Genomic DNA, 22,685 nt, shown 5'->3' on the forward strand with positions numbered 1-22,685 from the left:
GACGCAGCTTCCGGGTCACAGGACACCAGCACTAAACATGGCGGAGGAGCTGTTGGAAGTGGTGGAGAGACTTCAGTCTCGGCTCTCCGAAAACCTAGAGCCTCGCAAGGTAATAATCGTAAGGCCCAGGATGGAACGGCAAGGCTGTAGCGGATGGCTTGCGCTCGCTAGAATGTTTTCAAATATTGTCGCGTGGCAGGTAGTTCCGCGAATGTAGCTAGCGACTGATTTTTCTAAGATCTCGTCACGATGCGTAACTTAGCCTACTGTTTTTCTTAACCATAGTTCATGTTAAGTTTAACCGAGTCCTCGAGCTACCTGCCAAGTCCGCAGAACTGTACTTTATGCATTGGAGCCAACGGACATTGCCACTTTCAAATGCTAATAATGTAGCCATCTAGCTAGTGTTCAAACGACACCGATTGTATAAGCTCCACGATCGAGTGACAGCAACATCAGCATGGGCCTAGTTGTTAGATTGTTGCAGTTCACTCATGGACCAGTCCACATTTTAAGGGAAACAATACATTGGGTTGTTGTGCGTTATTGTGATGTCGGCAGTTTCTTGATTGTGTCTCATTGAACAACGCAATCCCTGCACACTGCCGTGTCGGGGTGGATTTTTATCAGCTGATCGACTTTAGTAAACACAACCCCCTCTTCGGATACGCGTAACTAGCCTACCTCACAACCCCCATAGGCCACGACAACGGACACATCTTGATGAGCCATGACAGTGCGTAATTCGGGCACATTTGTCAATTTCTGACTCAAATACATCCTGAAAGTACTGCACAGTTTGACATATATAGTCTACAAAGTCAAACTACCAGTAGGCCTACACTTTTACACAGATAACGCTAGCGTACATTTTCACACAGAAGACCCATGTTGTCGTCAATGCTGTGATTTTGTAAATATTGTTATGTCGCTATGTTTTCATTAAATGCTCAGCAGCCTTGAATTAACCTGACCGTTACCTTTAACCAGCTATATCCTCCCTTTTGGCATACCTGAATTTTGTGCACTTTGCTAGTGTGCAGACTGTTCTTTTTCTTCTCAGAATCAGGCTAATTAGGTCAATCAGTACCAAGGATGTAGTGAGCACTATGTAAATATTCTGTATTTGCACTATTTAGCTCCTGAAGACCCTCAAAAGGCTGGGGGAGCTGCCTATGACTGTGGATATCCTTGTGGTAAGATTTTAAAATAATGTATGGTCCCGTGTGGCTGTTGGTAGAGCATGGTGCTTGCAACGCCAGGGTAGTGGGTTCTAAACATTTAAGTAAATCAGTGCATGCTCACTACTGTAAGTTGCTCTGGATAAGAGCGTCTGCTAAATGACAAAAATGCTCATGTCACGATTTTGATAGCATCTCTTTCTTTAGTCTCAAAGCCCCACATTGATTGCGCCCTAGTTCCTCAGTCACTGCAAAGTGTTCTTTAGAAGAGGAAGCCAAATACAGTCTTTGGTTTTGCAACCGGATGTGGCCCTGTGTAGCCAGTTTCCCTATAGGAGTTGATGTGCTCTTCAATATTGTCAAGCAACCTTCAGAGCATGCTCACTTCTTTTTATGATGGGCAATAATGCTAATGTGGCCTGTTATGTGCAATTTTAAGTGTGCTGGCCTGCTCACTTAACCATTAGAGCTCCTGAATCTATACAAACCACCCATGTTGTTCTCAATGACACTAAACATAATGTACTGAGGAGGACACCCTACTACTATCTGTGTCCCGCTTATATTTTGTTCTCACCGGTGCAGGAAACTGGAGTAGGAAAAACTGTGAATTCGTTCCGGAAACATGATCTTGCTGGAGATCTTGCGAAGAGCCTTGTGGCCAAGTGGAAGAAACTGGTTCCCACCCCGTCTGCTGAAAGGTACATTATTACTGAGGGGATTTCTTCTGATTCTTCGTCTTCATTTTCTTCATTGTCTAGCGTATTTATCTGAATTCTACTGAAGTGTAGCTTTAATGTTTTTCTCTTTCCTCACAGACCCAGCAACGCGAAGGATGTACGGACACACACGCACCCTCGCAGCGCCGAGGGAAAGGACGGGAGGCGCGAACGTGTCCGGGAACTATCCCCGGAGGAGCCGCCTCATGTAGAGGAGGACGAGGAGGAAAGAGGCTACCGCACAAACTACTCCCCCTCCCCCCCTCAGCACCACGACAGCCCCCCACAGCACCACGACAGCCCCCCACAGCTTGGCCACGGTGGCCAACGAGGGGGGTACCAGTCGGAGGGCTACGAGAGCCCCACGGAGGAAGAGCCAGAGCCCGCGCCCAGCCCCCCTCGCAAAGAGGTCCGACACGCCAAACCGCAAAAAGAGCCTGGGAGGGAGCATCACGGTTCCCACGGCGATCGGGGCGAGGAGAGACGGCAACGTCACGCCCAGGCGAGCAGCCGTGGTGGCGAAGGGAAGAAGAGCAGCGTGGGAAAGGAACCGCAGCACAGTGGCAAGGCCTCCAAGCACAGTCGGCACTCCACGCAGCACGAGAGCAAGAAGGACAAGAGAGGGGGAAGTGATGGTGAGTGTGCTGCCGAGTGAGTTTGCTGAGAGAAGTTCGCTGTGACTTCTGTGTCATTGTGACATTTACAGAGAGGCTGGTTCTCAAATGACATCCTATTCCATAGATGCCTCTTTCAATCTTTGAGTCAGTATTGGTCTGTTAATAGATGGTTTTTCCAATCGTGTATTATATTTATACATGTGGGATAATAACTTAAACTGTATTGTGGATATGGTGACCCATGGTCTTTTTCATCAGAACTCTAACAGTACTGCTATGGGTGATTTTAAAATATGCATTGATAGTAGTGATTGTTACCATTTCCCCATTAAAGATGTGGGTTGTCTCATACTTCTAACCCCCCCCCCCAAAAAAAATATATACATCCCATAATATCCTTCCCTGTTCTGCTTACTCTCTAGGGAGGTCACGTGACCCTAGGGACTCTCCTATATTAGCCCAGACACCTGAGGAGCAGGCAGAAGAGGCATTTGATACCCCTACCGTGTCGTTTGAATCCTTCCTCACATATGACGCCCCTACGCCCACTAAGAAGAAGAAGAAGCCCGGCAGCAGCAGTCGGCCCTCCTCCCACCACCACACACCTCCTCGTCCTCCTGTCCAGCCTTCTCCTGCTGCGCCTTCCTCCTCCAAGGAGTCCAAGCCCAGCAAAGCAAACGGGGACCGCAGCAAGAGGGCTGATCCAGCCCAGACGGCAACGACCCCGGTGCCTGAGAAACGCAGGAGGGTAGGAACAGACTTTCACTGAACTTTTCCTCACTCGATCATGCGTATGTTATATTTGCTGTCAATTTTTTTTTGGTGCTGGACAGTAAGTCCTTACAATCGTGTATGTTTTTATTAACCAGTTGCCCTGACCCTGATGTTCCTATATATGTTGTTCTCAGGTTCTTGACTGAACGCTTCCTCTTTTAATGTACTCTTTTACCCCAGGTGGTCGAGGTTGTGTCCACACTTCCTGACATCCCTCTGCCGGCCATCCAGCCTTACTACAGACCTCTGCCTTCCATTGATCTCACACCATTATCTCCTCAGCGGCGCAAAGGTAATTAAAAAATGTTTTGGTTCCACCTTCACACTGTGTGTGGGTACATTCCAATATCCATAATATTGTACAACAGATTGCATTCCCAATACATTGATTAATTCTATGTGTTATGATAGCGTGGATATTGGAAGTAGAATGTGTACGTGTTGGACTTGTCATTTGGTTAAATGTGTATTAAGATAGCGTGTATTACTCTAGTTTTGATTGTCAGCAATTTGTCATGTTTAACTTTTCACCTCTTTCGGGCAGGTCCTGTGTCAAATGACGCTGAGGAGGACACCGGCTTCACTGGGAGACGCTTTAACTCTAAAATGACGGTCTACTCGGGTTCAAAGACGTCCTACCTGCCCAAGATGATGAGTCTGTACGAGCAGTGCATCAGGGTGCTACAAAACAACATTGACTGTGAGTGTTGTCTCCTAGTGACACTGTCTCCCATGTGATGGCACCGTTATCACATTATGTACTTGTGTATATGTTAATGTCCTACACCTATCATCTTCCAGAAGGGAGAAGGCAAAGACATGGATTATTTATAATGGGCTATTGTGCAAACACCAAACTTAATTGTTGTGTGGATTCTTATGGCTGCTGGCCAACTTTGATCCACTTGTATAAAATAATTTCACCAAAACTAAGAGCAACACGTGACGTTCTCTTTAACATTACACTGTTAGTGTCTTACTCCTAGGACTTCTATCTTAGAGGTGCTTCACACCCTGCTGATTGTGTCACTGTATGTTTGTCCAGCAATTGATGAGGTGGGAGGCGTGCCTTTTGAGATACTGGAACCAGTACTAGAGCGATGCACCCCAGAACAGCTTTACCGCATTGAGCAGTGCAATCAGGTAACACACACACACACACAATAAAAGTATGAATGCACAAACCCTCACCCAGTATGAAATGGTCAGTTGACGTCAAAAGTTTACACACTTAGGTTAGTCATTTTTCAACCACTCCACAAATTTCTTGTTAACAAACTCTAGTTTTGGTTAAGTCGGTTAGGGCATGACACAAGTAATGTTTCCAACAATTGTTTAGATTATTTCACTCACAATTCCAGTGGGTCAGAAGTTTACATACACTAAGCTATTTTTATTTAACTAGGCAGTTAAGAACAAATTCTTAATTTCAATGACGGCTGAGGAACAGAACGACAGATTTTTACCTTGTCAGCTCGGGGATTCGATCATGCAACCTTTCAGTTACTCGTCCAACGCTCTAATCACTAGGCTACCTGCCGCCCCTAAAGTTGACTGCGCCTTTAAACAACTTGGACAATTCCTGCAAATAATGTAATGGCTTTAGAAGCTTCTTAAAAGCTAACTGACATCATTTAAGTCAATTGGAGGTGTACCTGTGGATGTATTTCAAGGTCTACCTTCAAACTCAGTGCCTCTTTGCTTGACATCATGGGAAAATCAAAAGAAATCACCCTAGACCTCCACAAGTCTGGTTCATCCTTGGGAGCAATTTCAAACACCTGAAGGTACCACGTTCATCTGTACAAACAATAGTACGCAAGTATAAACATACCACTCAGGAAGGAGACACGTTCTGTCTCAGAGATGCACGTACTTTTGCGAAAAGTACAAATCAATCCCAGAACAGCAAAGGACCTTGTGAAGATGCTGGAGTAAACAGGTACAAAAGTATCTATATCCACACTAAAACGAGTCCTATATTGACAACCTGAAAGGCCGCTCAGCAAGGTAGAAGCCATTACTCCAAAACTGCCATAAAAAAGCCAGACTTGTTTGCAACTGCACATGGGTACAAATATCGTACTTTTTAAAGAAGTCCTGTGGTCTGATGAAACAAATAGGACTGGCCATAATGACCATCGTTATGTTTGGAGGAAAAAGGGGGACGCTTGCAAGCCGAAGAACACCATCCCAACCGTGAAGCACGGCGGTGGCAGCATCATGTTGTGGGGGTGCTTTGCTGCAGGAGGGACTGGTGCACTTCAAAATAGATGGCATCATGGGGTAGGAAAATTATGTGGATATATCGAAGCAACATCTCAAGACATCAGTCAGGAAGTTAAAGCTTGGTCGCAAATGGGTCTTCCAAATGGACAATGACCCCAAGCATACTTCCAAAGTTGTGGCAAATGGCTTAAGGACAACAAAGTCAAGGTATTGGAGTGGCTATCACAAAGCCCTGACTTCAATCCTACTGAAAAAGTGTGAGCAAGGAGGCCTACAAACCTGACTCCGTTACACCAGCTCTGCCAGGAGGAATGGGCCAAAATTCACCCAACTTATTGTGGGAAGCTTGTGGAAGGCTACCCAAAACATTTGACCCAAGTTAAACAATTTAAAGGCAATGCTAGCCAATACTAATTGAGTGTATGTAAACTTCTAACCCACTGGGAATGTGATGAAATAAAAGCTGAAACAAATAATTATCTACTATTCTGACATTTCACATTCTTAAAATAAAGTGGTGATCCTAACTGACCTGAGACTGGGCATTTTTACAAGGATTAAATGTCAGGAATTGTAAAACTGAGTTAATGCATTTGGCTAAGGTGTATGTAAACTTCAAAGCTCTCCCTTTCCCTCCATTTTGCAAATCTGACCATAATTATAACCTGATTCCTGCTTACAAGCTAAAATTAAAGCAGGAAGCACCAGGTCAATAAAGAAGTGGTCAGATGAAGCGGATGCTAAGCTACAGGACTGTTTTGCTAGCACACAGATTCTTCTGATGGTATTGAGGAATACACCAGTCATTGGGCTCATCAATAAGTGCATCGATGACGTCGTCCCCACAGTAACCGTATGTACATACCCCAACCAGAAGCCTTGGATTACAGGCATCATCTGAACTGAGCTAAAGGGTAGAGCTGCCACTTTCAAGGAGCGGGAATATAACCCAGAAGCTTATAAGAAATCCCGCTATGCCCTCTGATGAACCATCAGACAGCAAACCATTACAGACTACAAAGAGCAGCACAGCGACACGAGCCTACCAGACAAGCTAAACTACTTCTATGCTCGCGTCGTGGCAAATAACACTGAAACATGCATGAGACCACCATCGGTTCCGGATGACTGTGCTATCACTCTCCCCGCAGCCGACGTGAGTCAGACCTTTAAACAGTTCAACATTCACAAGGCCCAGACAGATTACCAAGACGTGTACATGCGCTGACCAACTGGCAAGTGTCTTCACTGATATTTTCAACGTGTCTGAGTCTGTAATACCAACATGTTTTAAGCAGACCACCATAGTCCCTGCGCCCAAGAACACTGCGGTAACCTGCCTAAATGACTACCGACCTGTAGCGCAACAACATTAGTCCCCCGGATGTGCCGCACATTGAGATGGAATGCAACAACCGTTAGTTCCCAAAAATATCAAATGTGTCCGAGCCACGACCAAAAGAGGAGCGACCCCTAGGTATATCTGGGTCACCTTCCCAGAGCACTCTCCCCTGAGTTTTCCTTCCCTAACCAGCTCTAGCCACTCTTGTTACAGCTTGATTTTTAGCATGCTCAAACCCGTTTTTAAATTCCAATTACTTTTCATACTTTAGCCAATCAGCACACTCAATCCTGTTTAAATGGCAATTCTTTTTCATATTTTACACGATCATGCTCTAGCTTCTCACGCTCATGCTCTAGCTGTAACAGAAGCAGTTCTTTCTGCTGTTCAAAAAGACTACTAGGACTAACAGATGGAGCGGCCATTAATGTTACGGGGAAACGGCGAGTCCTCAGGCTGCCCCAGTGGTAACTTCAAGAATACCACTCCATCAGATTAGCCTTCAATATCAACCTCATAGAATGTTTTAGACGTTTATCACTAATTCGAACCTTCAACAGCTGTTCTTCAGTACATAATTCTAACAGTTCCTCTGATGGAAAGCGAATGAACTCCTCTACGTAAGACACCATAGTCATAAGGTAAAGAAAAAAAATCTCGCTCTTCCCCCTGCTGAGCACACCAGACCACAAACAGAAATGACAATCATATTGGGCACCACAGAAGAGAGATGAGATATGGAGCTTCCCCAAAACCTACAGTAACTCAACCTTAGTCTTCGTGTGGATTTGCAGTGGGTAATTACACACTGTAGCCAACTGGCAAGGAAATAAACCACACAGCACACTGGCAGATTCCCCCAAGCCACAGATGTGCCCCCGAGACACCTGCTCAGTCCACAGACACCACACAATAACCATGCCCAACGTATTCCAAAGTGAAACATCGCTAAGCCTAACAGAGGAAAAAAGGCTATAGCTCCGGGTATCTAGTGTCACTACCCTCCCAAATCTCCCACTGAGGTACACAGCCGATTGTACTCACCTCCTCGGACCGATATTCCAACTGCGAGTAGAACAATAGTCTCTAGCCTTGGCAGGGGCCTGGAAACTAACCAATGTACTTTCTCCAACGCAGCACACAACCAACTATCCACTGCAGTGGCAAGTTTACCAAACAAACAAAGGCAACCAGTACTGGGCACCAAACATTACAACTCAAACAAGCTGTAACAAAAGATGCAAACAAAGCACCTACAGTTTAACATTAACTCCACATTTTCTCCCAAACACAACACATACTAGTAAGCCAAACGGCACTAGTATTAGTCCTTAATAAATCAACAACTGCTATACACAAATATCTAGGAACCAACCTTATGATCCCGGATAAGCCCCCACTTGTCACGAACTGGCTCAAAGTGCGTAACAAAAAGGGAGATAAGGAATAACAAAATATATTTAACTAAAGTAAACTAAATATAATTAACAATGGTGTGTGTAATCAGTAGTGTGAGTGGTTGCGTGCATAAATGTGATAATGAGGGGTGTTGAAAGGTGCCAATGCAAACAATCAAAATCTGTGTGTCTGCATGGAGAGAGTCTCCTCAATGAATGGGGAACGAGGTGCATTTATCCTGGGACACACCCGAACCCAGGTGTGTCCCATTTCACTGATGACCCTCCCGGCCCCGCCCACCGACATCCTATTAAGGAAAACAAGAGCAAAGAGAAAGAATTCGGCAGACAGAGTGGGAGGGTCGTCACAATGGGGTATGGGTAGATGGGTGAGGAAAATATTTATTTAATCCATTTTGAATTCGGGCTGTAACACAACAAAATGTGTAATAATTCAAGGGATATGAATACTTTCTGAAGGCAGGTTACAAACTGAAGGAAACTAACAGTTATAAATGTAGGTTACAAACTGAAGGAAACTAACAGTTATAAATGTAGGTTACAAACTGAAGGAAACTAACAGTTATAAATGTAGGTTACAAACTGAAGGAAACTAACAGTTATAAATGTAGGTTACAAACTGAAGGAAACTAACAGTTATAAATGTAGGTTACAAACTGAAGGAAACTAACAGTTATAAATGTAGGTTACAAACTGAAGGAAACTAACAGTTATAAATGTAGGTTACAAACTGAAGGAAACTAACAGTTATAAATGTAGGATACAAACTGAAGGAAACTAACAGTTATAAATGTAGGTTACAAACTGAAGGAAACTAACAGTTATAAATGTAGGATACAAACTGAAGGAAACTAACAGTTATAAATGTAGGATACAAACTGAAGGAAACTAATAGTTATAAATGTAGGTTACAAACTGAAGGAAACTAACAGTTATAAATGTAGGTTACAAACTGAAGGAAACTAACACTACTGTATTTCATGTCAACATTTGTATTTTATAATTTTAAACCAACATTTTCCTCTCAGTGTTTTATGGAGGACTCTGATGAGCTTTGGCAACGCCACTGCCAGCGTGACTTCAAGCGTGAGACGCCCCAGGAGTACGAATCATGGCGGGAGATGTACCTGCGGAAACACGATGAGCGGGAGGAGCGCCTGCGCAAGCTCACCCAAAACATCAGCTCGGCCCATGCCAACAAGCCCAAAGGTTCTCTATGTCCTATCTATGAGCTGGATCCTACTATACAGTAGTTATTACTAGGAGTTATTTCATCCATGAAAGTGTACTGAGGGTGTTTATTTTGAGTGAGCATATGTGTATATACAGTACCAGTCAAAAGTTTGGACACACCTACTCATTCCAGGGTTTTTCTTTATTTTTACTATTTTCTACATTGTAGAATAATAGTGAAGGCATCAAAACTATTAAATAACACATGTGGAATCATGTAGTAACCAAAAAAGTGTTAAACAAATCAAAATATATTTGAGATTTTTCAAAGTAGCCCCCCTTTTCCTTTGACAGCTTTGCACACTTGGCATTCCCTCAACCAGCTTCATGAGGTAGTCACATGGAATGCATTTCAATTAACAGGTGTGCCTTGTTAATTTGTGGAATTTCTTTCCTTAATGTGTTTGAGCCTATCAGTAGGGGTGGTATACAGAAGATAGCCCTATTTGGTAAAAGACCAAGTCCATATTATGGCAAGAACAGCTCAAATAAGCAAGAAACAACAGTCCATCATTACTTTAAGACATGAAGGTCAGTCAATCCAGAAAACTGCAAGAACTTTGATAGTTTCTTCAGGTGCAGTCGCAAAAACCATCAAGCTCTATGATGAAACTGGCTTTCATGAGGACTGCCACAGGAAAGGAAGATCCAGAGTTACCTCTGCTGCAGAGGATAAGTTCATTAGAGCTACCAGCCTCAGAAATTGTAGCCCAAATAAATGCTTGACAGAATTAAAGTAACAGATACATCAACTTTTCAGAGGAGATTGCGCTAATCAGGCCTTCATGGTCAAATTGCTGCAAAGAAACCACTACTAAAGGACACCAATAATAAGAAGAGACTTGATTGGGCCAAGAAACACAAGCAATGGACATGAGACCGGTGGAAATCTTTCCTTTGGTCTGTGTCCAAATTTGAGATTTTTGGTTCTAACCTCCGTGTCTTTGTGAGATACAGAGTAGGTGAACGGATGTTATGTTTCACTATATTGGATCACTCCAATATATTGGTAGCACTCTGCGGCGGAGGGATACATCCGAGGTGAGGATTTACAGATTTACTCCTGTGTACACCTGTATCACGGCTGGGGTCCGCCCCTATATATAGACCCCATGGTCGCGAAACACGTTCTCTTTCATTTTCTCGGTGGATGTCCGTGTGGTTTGAGGTACAAACTTTCTGCGGTTTGCTCTGGTAAGTCACTGGTAAGTGTAATATATTGCATGGAAGTGCTCCACTCGCTGCACTCGTTTGATCTGTATCTTCTGCCCGTGGTTTGTCGTACTTGTTTCGTTAGCGTTACACTACGATTCCGTATGCATCCATTATGTTTGTGGCAGCTCCTGCTGCCACAAACTGTAATTTACCTTACACAACTTGCCCACTGGCTTGTTCTATATGTGTGTTGTGAATTGCTTTAACATGCTACTCCCTGTGCTGTATGCGTGGATTCTCTGCTAATTACCCTGCAAGTTTCTTTTTCTTGTTCTTTCCCCTGCAGAGTGTAAGAGTATTGTGGTGGGCTTTCCGCTACATTGAGACATTAACTTTGGAGTTCTTTAACGGAGTTACTCCATCATATGATGCTGTTTTTACTGCTTCGATATTAAACCAGCAAGGTAATATTGCAGTTGGCGTAAAATAAATAAATCAAATCATTACCTGGTTACTGTAAAAAAAAAAAATCTTTTTCGTCTGCTGTTTTTCCCACACTGGTCTTCCCTGTTTTTTTTGCAGAGGTACTGGGTAATTTATCACTCACCGGGTTCCTATTCCTTCAAGCGGGTCACGACATAAGCTCTCCCAGGGTGTCATACCCCTGCTCCGTGGCCTTGTAGGCTTGGCTGAGCTTATGGCTTCCCTTTGTGACATGTGTGATGGTGGCATCCCCCTGGGGATCCGCATACCTTGTGTATGCACTGCCTGGGTTTGAGTCACGCAGAGAGGGTGGTGGAGTGCCCTACTGGATGCCTGTTTTTTGTGTGGTGTTCTAAGAGGCCATGTGTGAGTGGTTTGGCCAGGCTCAGGCTGGGGAAGAGCTCCCTCAGGAGTGGTGCGCCAGCGAGCTGTTAGTCCCTCTCCTGGGCACAGTACCCATCCCAGGAAGCGTGGCCGGAGCCACCGCAGGCGGAGCCCATCTGCTGCTAGTCCTGGATGGGGGCAGTAGTTGGACCGCTGGGACTACCTTGAACGGAGGGCGCATGCCCTGCGTCAGGAGATTGATAGGCTGTTCCTGGGGGATGATGCTGGCACTGTTCACCACCGTGAGCGGGGCTGCCAGGCCATCAGAAGCCGGCAGCGGGGATTCATCGCCCCCAGCTGCTTGAGAGGCTATGAGGAACCTACTCACTCGGGCAGCCACTGCACTGGACATCAAACTAGTGGATAGTGATGACTTTCCATCTCTGCTGAGTTCTGCGAGGCGTTGCAGAAGAGCTGGTCCTCTGTCAGGGGGTGCTTCCGACTCACAGCAGAGACTGGACCATGGAGTTATGTTTGCAGGCGCAGAGTCATTTGGCCTCTGGGAGTACCCAATCATAGACACCATGATAGGTGCCATGGTCCTCCCGCACCGGGAGATTATAGGATGGAACCTGCGACTGAAGCCGGGACCCCCCAGAGTATTTGATGCGGACTTGAAAGCCACATATGGGTCCCTCTGCTTTCTTGGCTGCCCTACCAACTGCCTTACCATGCAGCTGCAGGCCTACCTGCATACTCTGTTTCCCCGGCTGTAGGAGGGCACAGAGAAGCTCCTCCGGTAAGCGATGGAGGTGTCTCGCCTACTTTCCCTGTTCCAGGAGGGATGTGGCCCGTGCCGGGATGTGGCCATGTGGTTACCTCCCGTCGCCATCTCTGGTTGGCCCAATCCTGTCTGCCAGCTGCTCTCCAGAGCCACTCTCCATCACCCCAGCGCTTACGTTTGGCTTAGGGGTTGATGACATTCTGGAACAGACCGATAATGTTCGTAGGGATCGGGAGACCCTGAGACGGTTTATGCCGCCGCCTCAGGCCCAAGGCAGACGGACCGTCGCCTTGGACCCGGGAGAAGCGGCCGTGGGAGGAGGGTGTGGAGTCCCCCTGGGCGTTGTCCACAATGCTTGAGGGGTACCGACTCCAATTCCGGTGCCGGCCCCCGTCCTTCAGGGGCCTTCGTGTCACCACGGTCCACAGGATCGAGACATCAGAACGGCTAGGTGGGTTCTACACTTATTTTGTGGTCCCAAAAAGAGACAGAGGGTTTTGACCGATTCTGGACCTCCGCAACCTCAATGGGTATTTGAAGGTACTGAGGTTCCACATGCTGTCCCCAGCCCGTGTGTTGCAGGCCGTGTCCAGGGACCAGTGGTTTGTGACGCTGGACCTGAGGGATGCGTACTTCCATGTTCCTGTTCACCCAGCTCATTGGCAGTACCTCCGATTCGCTTTCGAATGGACGGCTTACGAATTCATGGTTCTTTCCTGCTGCCTCTCCTTGGCACCCCGCACTTTCACAAAGTGCATGGACGCTGTCCTGGCACCTCTCACGTCCAGAGGATTGTTAATCCTTAATTACCTGGACGATTGGCTGATTTGTGACCCGAACAGGACCCAGGTCCTGTCAGAGACATGCTCCTGACCCACATCGGCAGGCTGGGCATTACTGTAAACAACAAGAAGAGTCGTCTGACTCGCACCCAGAGGGTGACCTTCATTGGCATGGAACTGGACTCCTGCCCACCAGAAGGGTTCAGGTGATCTTATCTTGCCTCGACCACTTTCGGCAGGGGCGGGTAGTGTCCGCCCTGACCTGCCAATGCCTGTTGGGCTTGCTGATGGTGGCCTCGTTGCTGATTCCTCTGGGCCTGCTCCATCTCCGGCCTCTTCAACAATGGTTCAACTCTCACCGGCTGCACCCAAAGCGCCACCATCGCCGCCAGCTGCGGGTGACCGCACAGTGCCTCAGGGCATTGTTGAAGTGGCGCTGTCGCTCCGTTCTCTCAGGTAGGATGGAGATGCTGAGGATGTGCAGCTGTTGGCTACCCCCTTGGAGTGGCAGGCACATCAATGCACTACAGCTATACTGCTGGCCCTGTTGTCTTTCCTTCCACATCTGAAGGGAAGACATGTCCTGGTGAGAATGGACAGCACCACAGTGGTGGCTTACATCAACCATCAGGGTGGACTGAGGTCCCACCGTCGCCATCTTATGGCACGGAGCTCCTTCTCTGGGATCAGTGATGTCTAGCGTCTCTATGCGCAACGCACGTACCTGGCATCCTGAATGTGGCTGTGGATATGTTCTCGGGAGGGCCTGCCACATTGGGACTGGAGCCTACATCCCCAAGTGGTGCCGCACCTGTGCGACAAGTTCGGGAGGGCACAGGTGGACCTGTTTGCCTCCCTGGACAATGCATATTGCCCCCTGTGGTATTCCATGTCGGAGCCACCAAGGCCTCTGGGAATGGATGCTCTGGCTCACAATTGGCCAGGGCTGGAGCTTTTACACATTCCCCCCTTTTCCCCTGATCCAGGCTGTGCTGGATGGGACCAGGATGGCGGAGAATTGTCTGCTGCTGTTGGCCCCATACTAGCCCAGACGACCCTGGTTCAGCCTTCTTCTGTCCCTGTTGTTTGGGACACCTTGGCAACTTCCCCTGAGACACGACCTGCTGTCTCAGGCCGGGGAACTCTGTGGTATCCGAGACCGTGGATGGACAGGCCAGTGGGGCGCCATCCCTTGGTCTCCAGGTTTATGAAGTGTGTTCGTCGCCTGCGTCCAGCTAGGACCCGCTCAATGCCGAGCTGGGATCTGGATCTGGATGTGGTCTTGGCAGCTTTGGCAAAGCCGCCTTTCGACCTGTTGGGAGTCTGCCTCCCTGTAACACCTCTCTATGAAGGTGTTTTTCTTGGTAGCGATTACTTCCATGAAGAGGGTGTATGAGCTCCATGCTCTATCGGTAAGTTCTGAGTGCTACCGGATGGACCCTGGTGGGAGGAGTATATCTCTCCGCCACAACCCTTCAGTACTCCCGAAGGTTCTTTCAGACAGGCATGTGAACATCCCTTTTATCCTGTCTGCTTACGAACCCACTAAGCGCAAACCAGATGGGATATCATTTGTTTTTCAACAGGACAATGACCCAACACTCCTCCAGGCTGTGTAATGGCTATTTGACCAAGAAGGAGAGTCAGATGACCTGCATCAGATGACCTGTCCTCCACAATCACCCGGCCTCAACCCAATTGAGATGATTTGGGATGAGTTGGACCGCAGAGTGAAGGAAAAGCAGCCAACAAGTGCTTAGCAAATGTGGGGACTCCTTCCAGACTGTTGGAAAAGCATTCCAGGTGAAGCGGGTTGAGAGAATGCCAAGATTGTGCAAAGCTGTCATCAAGGCAAAGGGTGGCTACTTTGAAGAATATAAAATATATTTTGATTTGTTGAACACTTTTTTGGTTACTACATGATTCCATATGTGTCATTTCATAGTTTTGATGTCTTAACTATTATTCTACAACGTAGAAAATTGTAAAAATGAAGAAAAAACCTTGAATGAGTAGGTGTGTCCAAACTTTTGACTGGTACGGTATGTGTGTGTGTTTTCCTCGCAGGTCGACAGGTTAAAATGGCATTTGTGAACTCGGTCGCAAAACCTCCACGTGATGTCCGCCGGCGACAGGAGAAGTTTGGCACTACAAGCACCTCCACTGCCAGCTCCACCGCAGCTGCTGCTCCGATCAAGTATGTGGACACTAGTGTGCATACCACTATCAAACACTGCATGTTGGCACTTCCATGTTTATTTTTTCCTACTTACATTTCCTTATCTGAAGACATGATTGGCTGAATGGTAACTTTGTATGCTAACATGTAATTCAGACTCTCAAACTTATTCTCAAAGGTTCACTAGATCATATTTTCATCAACAAGTTGACCGTTATGATTTTCACCCCAATTTTGATCTTGTCTCATCTCTGCAACTCCCCAACTGGCTCGGGAGGCAAAGGTCGAGTCATGCGTCCTCAGAAACATGACCCGCCAAACCGTGCTTCTTAATACTCGCCCTCTTAACCCGAAAGCCAGCTGCACCAATGTGTCGGCGGAAACACAGTTCAACTGACAACCGAGGTCAGCCTGCAGGCGCCCGGCCTGCCACAAGGAGTCGCTAGAGCGCGATGAGCCAAATAAAGCCCCCCCCAGCCACACCCTCCCCTAACCCTGACGACGCTGGGCCAATTGTGTGCCGCCCTATGGGACTCCCGATCATGGCCGGTTGTGATACAGCCCGGGATTGAACCCGGGTCTGTAGTGACACCTCTAGCACTGCAATGCAGTGGCTTAGACTGCTGTGCCACTCGGGAGGCCGACCGTTATGATTCTATGTGAATTGTTGCAACGTCATCATGGGAAGTTATAAAGGTTATCAAGTTCACGCAGAGAGATTATGATTCCTGACATTGAAATAAAATGCTGAAACTCCCCCTGGCATTTTCTGGCTGTTCTGAACTTGCAGGAGGACACACAGCTTCAGGGATGCCAGAGTAGCCAGAGGACCATATGTTAAACAGGAAAAGCAAGAGACTAAAGCGAAAGATTTCCCAGTGTTCAATCTGGTGTCAGGGTGAGGCTGGAGAGGCTGAAAGAGAAGAGCACATACAAACATTACAGAATTCCTTTAATCTCTCCACCACCATCAAACATTTTGTTATGCTGGCACTTACATTTTCATATACACAGAAATGCTTGGCTGAATGCTAACTTAAGATAATATGCACTTCAGCATATTTGTATCCAAAATTTGATGCAAATATGTCTTGTTTTAAAGAATGAATGAGTAGCCATAAGATATCATAAAGTTTCAACACACTGGAGGATGAAATGGAATAGAGACAGACATTCTGACGTTTTCTGGCCGTTCCGAACATGCAGGGAGACGGCAAGCTTCAGAGACATTGTGAAAGCATGACAGGAAAAGAAAGCGAAACAGTTGTTCAATCTGACGACAGGTTGAGGATATAGGAGCTAGGCTACATGAGTAAAGAAGAGCAAATAGAAACTTTATTGAAATGTTGACTGTGAGAACTATTAAGTGATGTAGATGGTGCTTATAATGCCCCCCAGGCTTGAAAACATACAATTATGAAACTATACTGTTTTGTATATTCCTGTACACTGATTGGATAGTCCTTCCTGTTTTTTTTCTTCAGAATAAGGCCAGCCATGTCTTATAGCTCTCACTTGGCTGAGCCCAGCCACTCCTCCTCTCACGACAGTCCCCCTGAGACCTCTCGCTCCTCAGGCCCCAGCGGTGGGGGTTGCCCCAGCGCAAGAGACAACAAGCCACAGGTCAAAAGTGAGTATCGTGTGTGTGTGAGAAAATGGGTGCAGAAATGTATGCTAACGTTCAAAAGTTTGGGGTCACTTAGAAATGTCCTTGTTTTTGAAAGAAAAGCACAGTTTTTGTCCATTTAAAATAACTACATTTATCAGAAATACAGTGTAGACATTTTTTAATGTTGTAAATGACTAGTTCTTTCACAGAACAGCACAAACTGTCTCTAATCAGAATAGAAAGAGGAGTGGGAGGCCCCGGTGCACAACTGAGCAAGAGGACAAGTACATTAGAGTGTCTAGTTTGAGAAACAGACGCCTCACAAGTCCTCAACTGGCAGCTTCATTAAATAGTACCTGCAAAACACCAGTCTCAAAAGTGAAGAGGCGACTTTGGGATGCTGGCCTTCTAGGCCAAGTTCCTCTGTCCGTCTTAATCTTTTCTTTTTATTGGCCAGTCTGAGATAATGCTTTTTCTTTGCAACTCTGCCTAGAAGGCCAGGGCCTCTGTACGCCTATGTAGATATTCCATTAAAAATCTGCCGTTTCCAGCTACAGTAGTCATTTACAACATTAACAAGGTCTACACTGTATTTCTGATCAATTTGATGTTATTTTAAAGGACAAAAAATTTGCTTTTCTTTCAAAAACAATTGGACTCAACATTCATGTAAAAAAATATATATGTATATTTTCTGATTTTAAAACATTTTGACTTTAATCTGTGTTGAGGACATGTCTGCGTGGCTAACTTTTCTGCTGTTACAATGTCACGTCTGTTTGTCTTGCAGAAATCGCCCCCATGATGGCTAAAACTATCAAAGCTTTCAAGAACAGATTCTCCCGCCGATAGAGTTAGAGAGATGAATGTATGGAGTTATTGAGAGGAAGAGAGATTGTAGGAGCTAAGTGAGCTAAGCTCTTTTTTTTTTATTCAATGAATTATGGAAGATCTACAAACCCCGACCAGACATGTGTACACACGCGCACACACACACACACAGATTTATTCCATTATTTTAGCGTTTCTTAAATACACACACAATTATGTCCTCTATTTTTAACTGTTCCCAGTTTGACCCTGGCAAACACACACTTGTACACACACAAACAAAATAACATTTCAAAGGTGAAACTAGTCATTTGTTACAAGTTCATACAAGCAGTATCACACTACAGAGGGACTCTGACAGACAGAACTATTCTTTATTATGGTACGCAGAAGTTAAGACATCAAACTACATAGTGCTGTTACAGTCAGTCATGTTTTTAAATACAATTGAGTAGACATCTTTTTACTCCAGTGTATTCCCACTTTGTTTTCCTACTGTGTTCAGTGTTGAACCACATGTGCATCCCTACTTTTATCTGGTTCACTGTGATGAGTGAGGAATGAAGTGACTGCGGGAAGAGGAAAACACAAAAAGGGAGAGAGTAAAGAGCAAGTGATAGGACCCTGCAGCTTCACTCGTATGTATTTATTTTAAACTCTGGGACCCCTGGGTCACCCTGAACCCAGACCCAAATGGAAGTGGATGAAATAGTAATTTTAATAGATTTTAATAAATGTTATATGGACATTTGTAATAAAATTGACTTTTTGCCCTCATATATGGTCTATTTTCTTCAGTCTGTGTTGATGTTGAAAAACACAGCTCAAATCTAGCAATGGAACCAAGCAATAGTGCACTGAATAAATTGCTATAATAGGGTACATTCTGTATGCCCCACACTGAGAACAGAGAATGCCATTGTTCAGCTTTATATTGTATCACTGTAATAATGACTACTGAAAGAAATATACAATGGATGTTGGGTGCAAAGCAAATGGGAGTAGCTTTCCACTAGACATTGATCTAAGCTCAGTTATTGGTTTTACAGGTTTGTGTGCTTGGGTTGCCACTACTTTGTATACACAAAGTCATAAACCCTGCCCATGTTTACAATTTATCTTTAAAATTTAATTTTAAACCGAACTTTAACCACACTGCTAACCTTATGCCTTACCCTGACCTTAAACCAAGACCAAAAAGCTAATTTCTGTAGCCAATTTTGACTTTGTGGCTGTGCAATCTGACTGCGTTTAAAACAATTATGTATACAAACTCTGGATTGCAGATGCTATGTATTGGCTATTGAGAGGCTTTGAAGCCACGCCAGTAGGAACAGTTCTCCACAGGAATTAATGGAATTCTACGGTATTTCAATTAAATGTTTTGTTGTAGTGGGGACGGTAACATTAGTGATCTCTAAAAGTTATAATTTAAATTATGTTCAATTTTTTTAATGTTTACTCACCTAGTATAATTTAAAAGTATGCATTAATGCACGTGTCAAACTCATTCCATGGAGGGCCGAGTGTCTGCGGATTTTCGTTGTACTTGATTGAGGGGAGTCGGAACTACTCACTTTGTTGTCTAGGTCTTAATTCGACACAAATTGACGGGAAATAACGAAAACCTTTTGTATAGACTTGGCCCTCCATGGAATGAGTTTGAAACCCCTGCATTAAGGTGTCTTAATAGAATAAACGTCGCAAAAAGGAATGTATATTGACATTAATAAATGCATTTCTATAGCTTCCAAACTATGTTTTACAACGTTGGGGTAGTGCCAAGATGGAGGCACGGTGGCTTCAACACGGCGTCCCCAATCAATTAGTAATTCTAGTGTATATATAAATTATTTATAACTCAATGGTCAAAAATATAGTGAAACCTTGTGCTTGTTCATTGGTGTTGGCCAGGCCAATCAGAGAACACTTTGACGTTGTGCGTCTGTACGTCCATCTTGATTGGCTAGTAACGTAAGTGTCATTTTAAAACGTTTCCTCTGCTGAATGTTGTGGAAAAGTGAAACCAGCCAAGTCAGTCTGAAACAAATAACTTGGCTAGTTAGACAGCCCGTATAATCACTAGCTAGGACTTACATTTCCCTAAAGTGCGATATATAGTTAGTACCTGTGATGTCTGGTCACGGTGGGCACAGCCACGGCTGCTGTGAAGACGAGCACGAGCCAGCGGAACGGGGCCTGGAGTATGCACTGTATCAGCGCATTGACGTCGAGAAACTGCAGTGCCTCAACGAAGCAAGAGAAGGCGATGGGAAACTCGTATTTAAACCATGGGATCAACGGACAGACAGGGAGAAGGTAATGTTATCGACTCATTGAACGTATAGTACATCATCTTAAATTAACCATTTTGGTGTAGAATCCCCGAATCCTCCACTAAAATTACGTGGCTCAGCGTTAAATCAAACATTGAAAAAATGAACACCCATGTTTACTTATTTTGTACACTGAACGAAATATGTACACAGGTGGTGGAACATTTTAGTGTCAATGAGCCTTTCCTTAAAGCTGATCTGGACCTCTTCCATTGGTGAAGTCAAATGTCTTCTTCCATTGAAGCCCAATTTCTTATAACCTTTCTCATGTGATGAAGGGCCACTGTTGGTTAACTTTATCATAACTGTTATGTGATATTAATGATTTAATTATCTTGAATTAATAATCTTGAAACGCTCTATCTTCTGCAGTTTGTTGAGAGTGATGCTGATGAAGAGCTACTGTTCAACATCCCGTAAGAAACCCCCTTTTCACCCTTTCTTATCCTGTCATTTTAACTTTAAACTTGTTTCAGCATATTATGTTTATGCGTTATCTTTCACAAATGATATTTTTCTCAGGTTCACCGGAAGTGTCAAGCTGAAAGGGATCATCATCGCCGGTGAAGACGATGAATCGCATCCTGCTGAAATGAGACTGTGAGTACTGTTTCTGCCTTTCAGAAACACCTTGAGCCAGTGTAGCATGTATCAACTCTTTGAGATTTGATGGTTATTACTCACAAGTCAACCGGTGTGTATTAATTTGTGCAAAAGGAGTTACAACGGGAAATGTTTTACAACAAGTTTCTATTGGACAAATTCCGGTAGGTCCCTCCCCATTTAATTCTGTTTGCTTCTGTTTGCTTTTGTTTGGTTCATAGTGAATACACCCCCAGCTCTGAGCCAGCTGTGCAAACTGAAAGAGCAAGTATTGTAGCTAGCTTATTGCTCCGTGAGTGACATTTGACTCATTATTCACACCGTGAGATCAAGACAGCTAGTGACAAATTAGATAGCTTCTGCTACATCGGCATGGAACTGCATTTTATTTATTGTCAGCGTTTGTGGTTTTGATAACTGTGTTGTTGTTGCATTGTCCTTGTAGATACAAGAACATACCCCACATGTCCTTTGATGACACATGCAGAGAACCTGAGCATGTCTTCCGTCTCAATAGAGATCCACTGGCTCAGCTGGAATACCCAACTAGGTAAGGGCAACAGAAGTGCGCACACACACTAAAAGTAGTATTGTTTTCCAAGAAAACAATGGGGTTTATGGTCATTGCTCACCCATAGACTATTTCTGAGACCAAATAACAAAACCATTATGCCTAAGTACCCACCAAACCTAAAACACACCAAACGAATCAACCCTAAATTGACATTCTTTCCAGGATTGCCCGTTTTTCCAACGTTAATCACTTGTCAGTTCACATATCACGGAACTTTGGGACAGAGTCCACACGGGTCTACTACATTGGGCTGAGAGGGGAGTACTCCCAGGTGAGAACAAACATGAGACCAACGTTCACTAAATTATCTTCTACAGCTCTGACAGTGTATGCCTCAGCTGAGTTTATTTTTCTTCTTGCTCTAAGGATTTCCAGAATTGTTTCACTTATGTATCAGGCTTTACTTTGACTGTTATATGTTGTCCATTTTTTTAAAATGGCAAAACACCTCACCTCTGTCTCATCTGTTTTGCTTTCTTCCTCCCAGGCTCATAGACATGAAGTGACCATCTGCAACTACGAGGCGTCCACTAACCCTGCAGACCATAAAGTCGACAGCATCATCCCACAAACAAATGTAATCTCCTGAGAGAAAGGAGGGGTGGGATAGTTGCATTGACAGAGATGGGTCAAAAGGAAGTGTGATGGATACTTAGGCCTGGTGGGTGAACTTTCTCATTGGAGGTCAGGTATGCCTAATACTGAACATAAGTGTCTGTTCTGGATTTTCTCAGTTACACTTATTGAAACACCGAGTGGAGGCTGAAAGAAGTACGTTTTCGTTTGGTAAATGAATACATTTAATGTCAGTTGCTGGTAACCCTGTGATAAAGCATCACGGTGCTTTTATCTAAAACTATATCTGGACACTGTCTGCCACCTAGTGGTTTGTTGTAATATGACAACTTGTCTCAGCAAAACTGGAATGACTCAAGTCCCTTGCAGTGGGAGCTCACTCACATTCTTTCATCCAAGCTCTGAATTGCTTGGCAATAATGTGACTATGTAGACATTTTGACACAACCAAAGTAGATCAGCATAAGGTTTTCATTTGATTAGATTAGACTCTTATACACACATTTACTTTAGGGGTGAGTTGCTTACTATACCACACAGCTTTCTTTGACACCCACCAAACACAAAAGCTATTTAACTCATGATTTCATTGCATTATTAATGTGGTGTCACATTGCGGTCTGTGACCACCAGTGGCTGAATGTGATGGCTTGGTGTGACATATTGGAGTTGGGAATTTTCTGTATGCGCAGGCTGAGAAATAGAAAATGTCCTCTGCTGTTGTGTGTAATGTAATTATTTGAAGAATAAAGATGTTACATAATATATTTTTTAATGAGTATAGCATTTAATTGAAATGTAGATTTTGGATTAATAAAGGGTAGTATTGTTATTTGTGTAAAAAGATGCTCTTTGCATTTGGTATAATATATTTGTTTAGTGTAAATTGGACTAGAATGTATTGCCTATCAAAGTATCAGTTGATGAGAGGGTGTA

At 44.6% G+C, this 22,685-nt stretch overlaps 2 protein-coding genes across 3 annotated transcripts; both read left to right on the top strand.

Annotated features, from left to right (window-relative positions):
• Window positions 1–18,439, top strand: LOC120026921 (elongin-A-like). Of its 2 annotated transcripts, none has more exons than XM_038971672.1 (12): window positions 1–109; window positions 1,140–1,196; window positions 1,767–1,882; window positions 2,000–2,535; window positions 2,940–3,265; window positions 3,472–3,583; window positions 3,836–3,991; window positions 4,337–4,434; window positions 9,309–9,489; window positions 15,109–15,238; window positions 16,705–16,850; window positions 17,620–18,439. In XM_038971672.1, exons 1-12 carry the CDS (start codon window positions 38–40, stop codon window positions 17,679–17,681), a joined length of 1,992 nt encoding a protein of 663 aa, XP_038827600.1. In that variant the 5' UTR covers window positions 1–37; the 3' UTR covers window positions 17,682–18,439. The 2 variants fall into 2 exon arrangements, with proteins under 2 accessions (XP_038827600.1, XP_038827601.1); XM_038971673.1 differs by lacking the exon at window positions 1–109 and adding an exon at window positions 688–736.
• Window positions 18,440–19,663: 1,224 nt separating this feature from the next.
• On the top strand, window positions 19,664–22,502 carry LOC120027148 (PITH domain-containing protein 1-like). The gene is made up of 6 exons (XM_038972011.1): window positions 19,664–19,979; window positions 20,369–20,412; window positions 20,519–20,596; window positions 21,045–21,149; window positions 21,336–21,444; window positions 21,661–22,502. Exons 1-6 carry the CDS (start codon window positions 19,794–19,796, stop codon window positions 21,760–21,762), a joined length of 624 nt encoding a protein of 207 aa, XP_038827939.1. The 5' UTR covers window positions 19,664–19,793; the 3' UTR covers window positions 21,763–22,502.
• The last annotated feature ends 183 nt before the right edge of the window (window positions 22,503–22,685 follow it).

Source organism: Salvelinus namaycush, chromosome 32 (assembly GCF_016432855.1).
Source record: "Salvelinus namaycush isolate Seneca chromosome 32, SaNama_1.0, whole genome shotgun sequence".
NCBI classification, from domain to species: Eukaryota; Metazoa; Chordata; class Actinopteri; order Salmoniformes; family Salmonidae; genus Salvelinus; species Salvelinus namaycush.

Bases quoted from the DNA above. Each gene is read 5' to 3' on its own strand.
- LOC120026921 (XM_038971672.1), top strand. From the start codon at position 38: ATGGCGGAGGAGCTGTTGGAAGTGGTGGAGAGACTTCAGTCTCGGCTC. The intron at 3,266-3,471 runs GTAGGAACAGAC...CTTTTACCCCAG, and splicing joins TGCCTGAGAAACGCAGGAGG to GTGGTCGAGGTTGTGTCCAC. The intron at 16,851-17,619 runs GTGAGTATCGTG...TTTGTCTTGCAG, and splicing joins CAACAAGCCACAGGTCAAAA to AAATCGCCCCCATGATGGCT.
- LOC120027148 (XM_038972011.1), top strand. From the start codon at position 19,794: ATGTCTGGTCACGGTGGGCACAGCCACGGCTGCTGTGAAGACGAGCAC. The intron at 21,150-21,335 runs GTAAGGGCAACA...CATTCTTTCCAG, and splicing joins CAGCTGGAATACCCAACTAG to GATTGCCCGTTTTTCCAACG. The intron at 21,445-21,660 runs GTGAGAACAAAC...TCTTCCTCCCAG, and splicing joins TGAGAGGGGAGTACTCCCAG to GCTCATAGACATGAAGTGAC.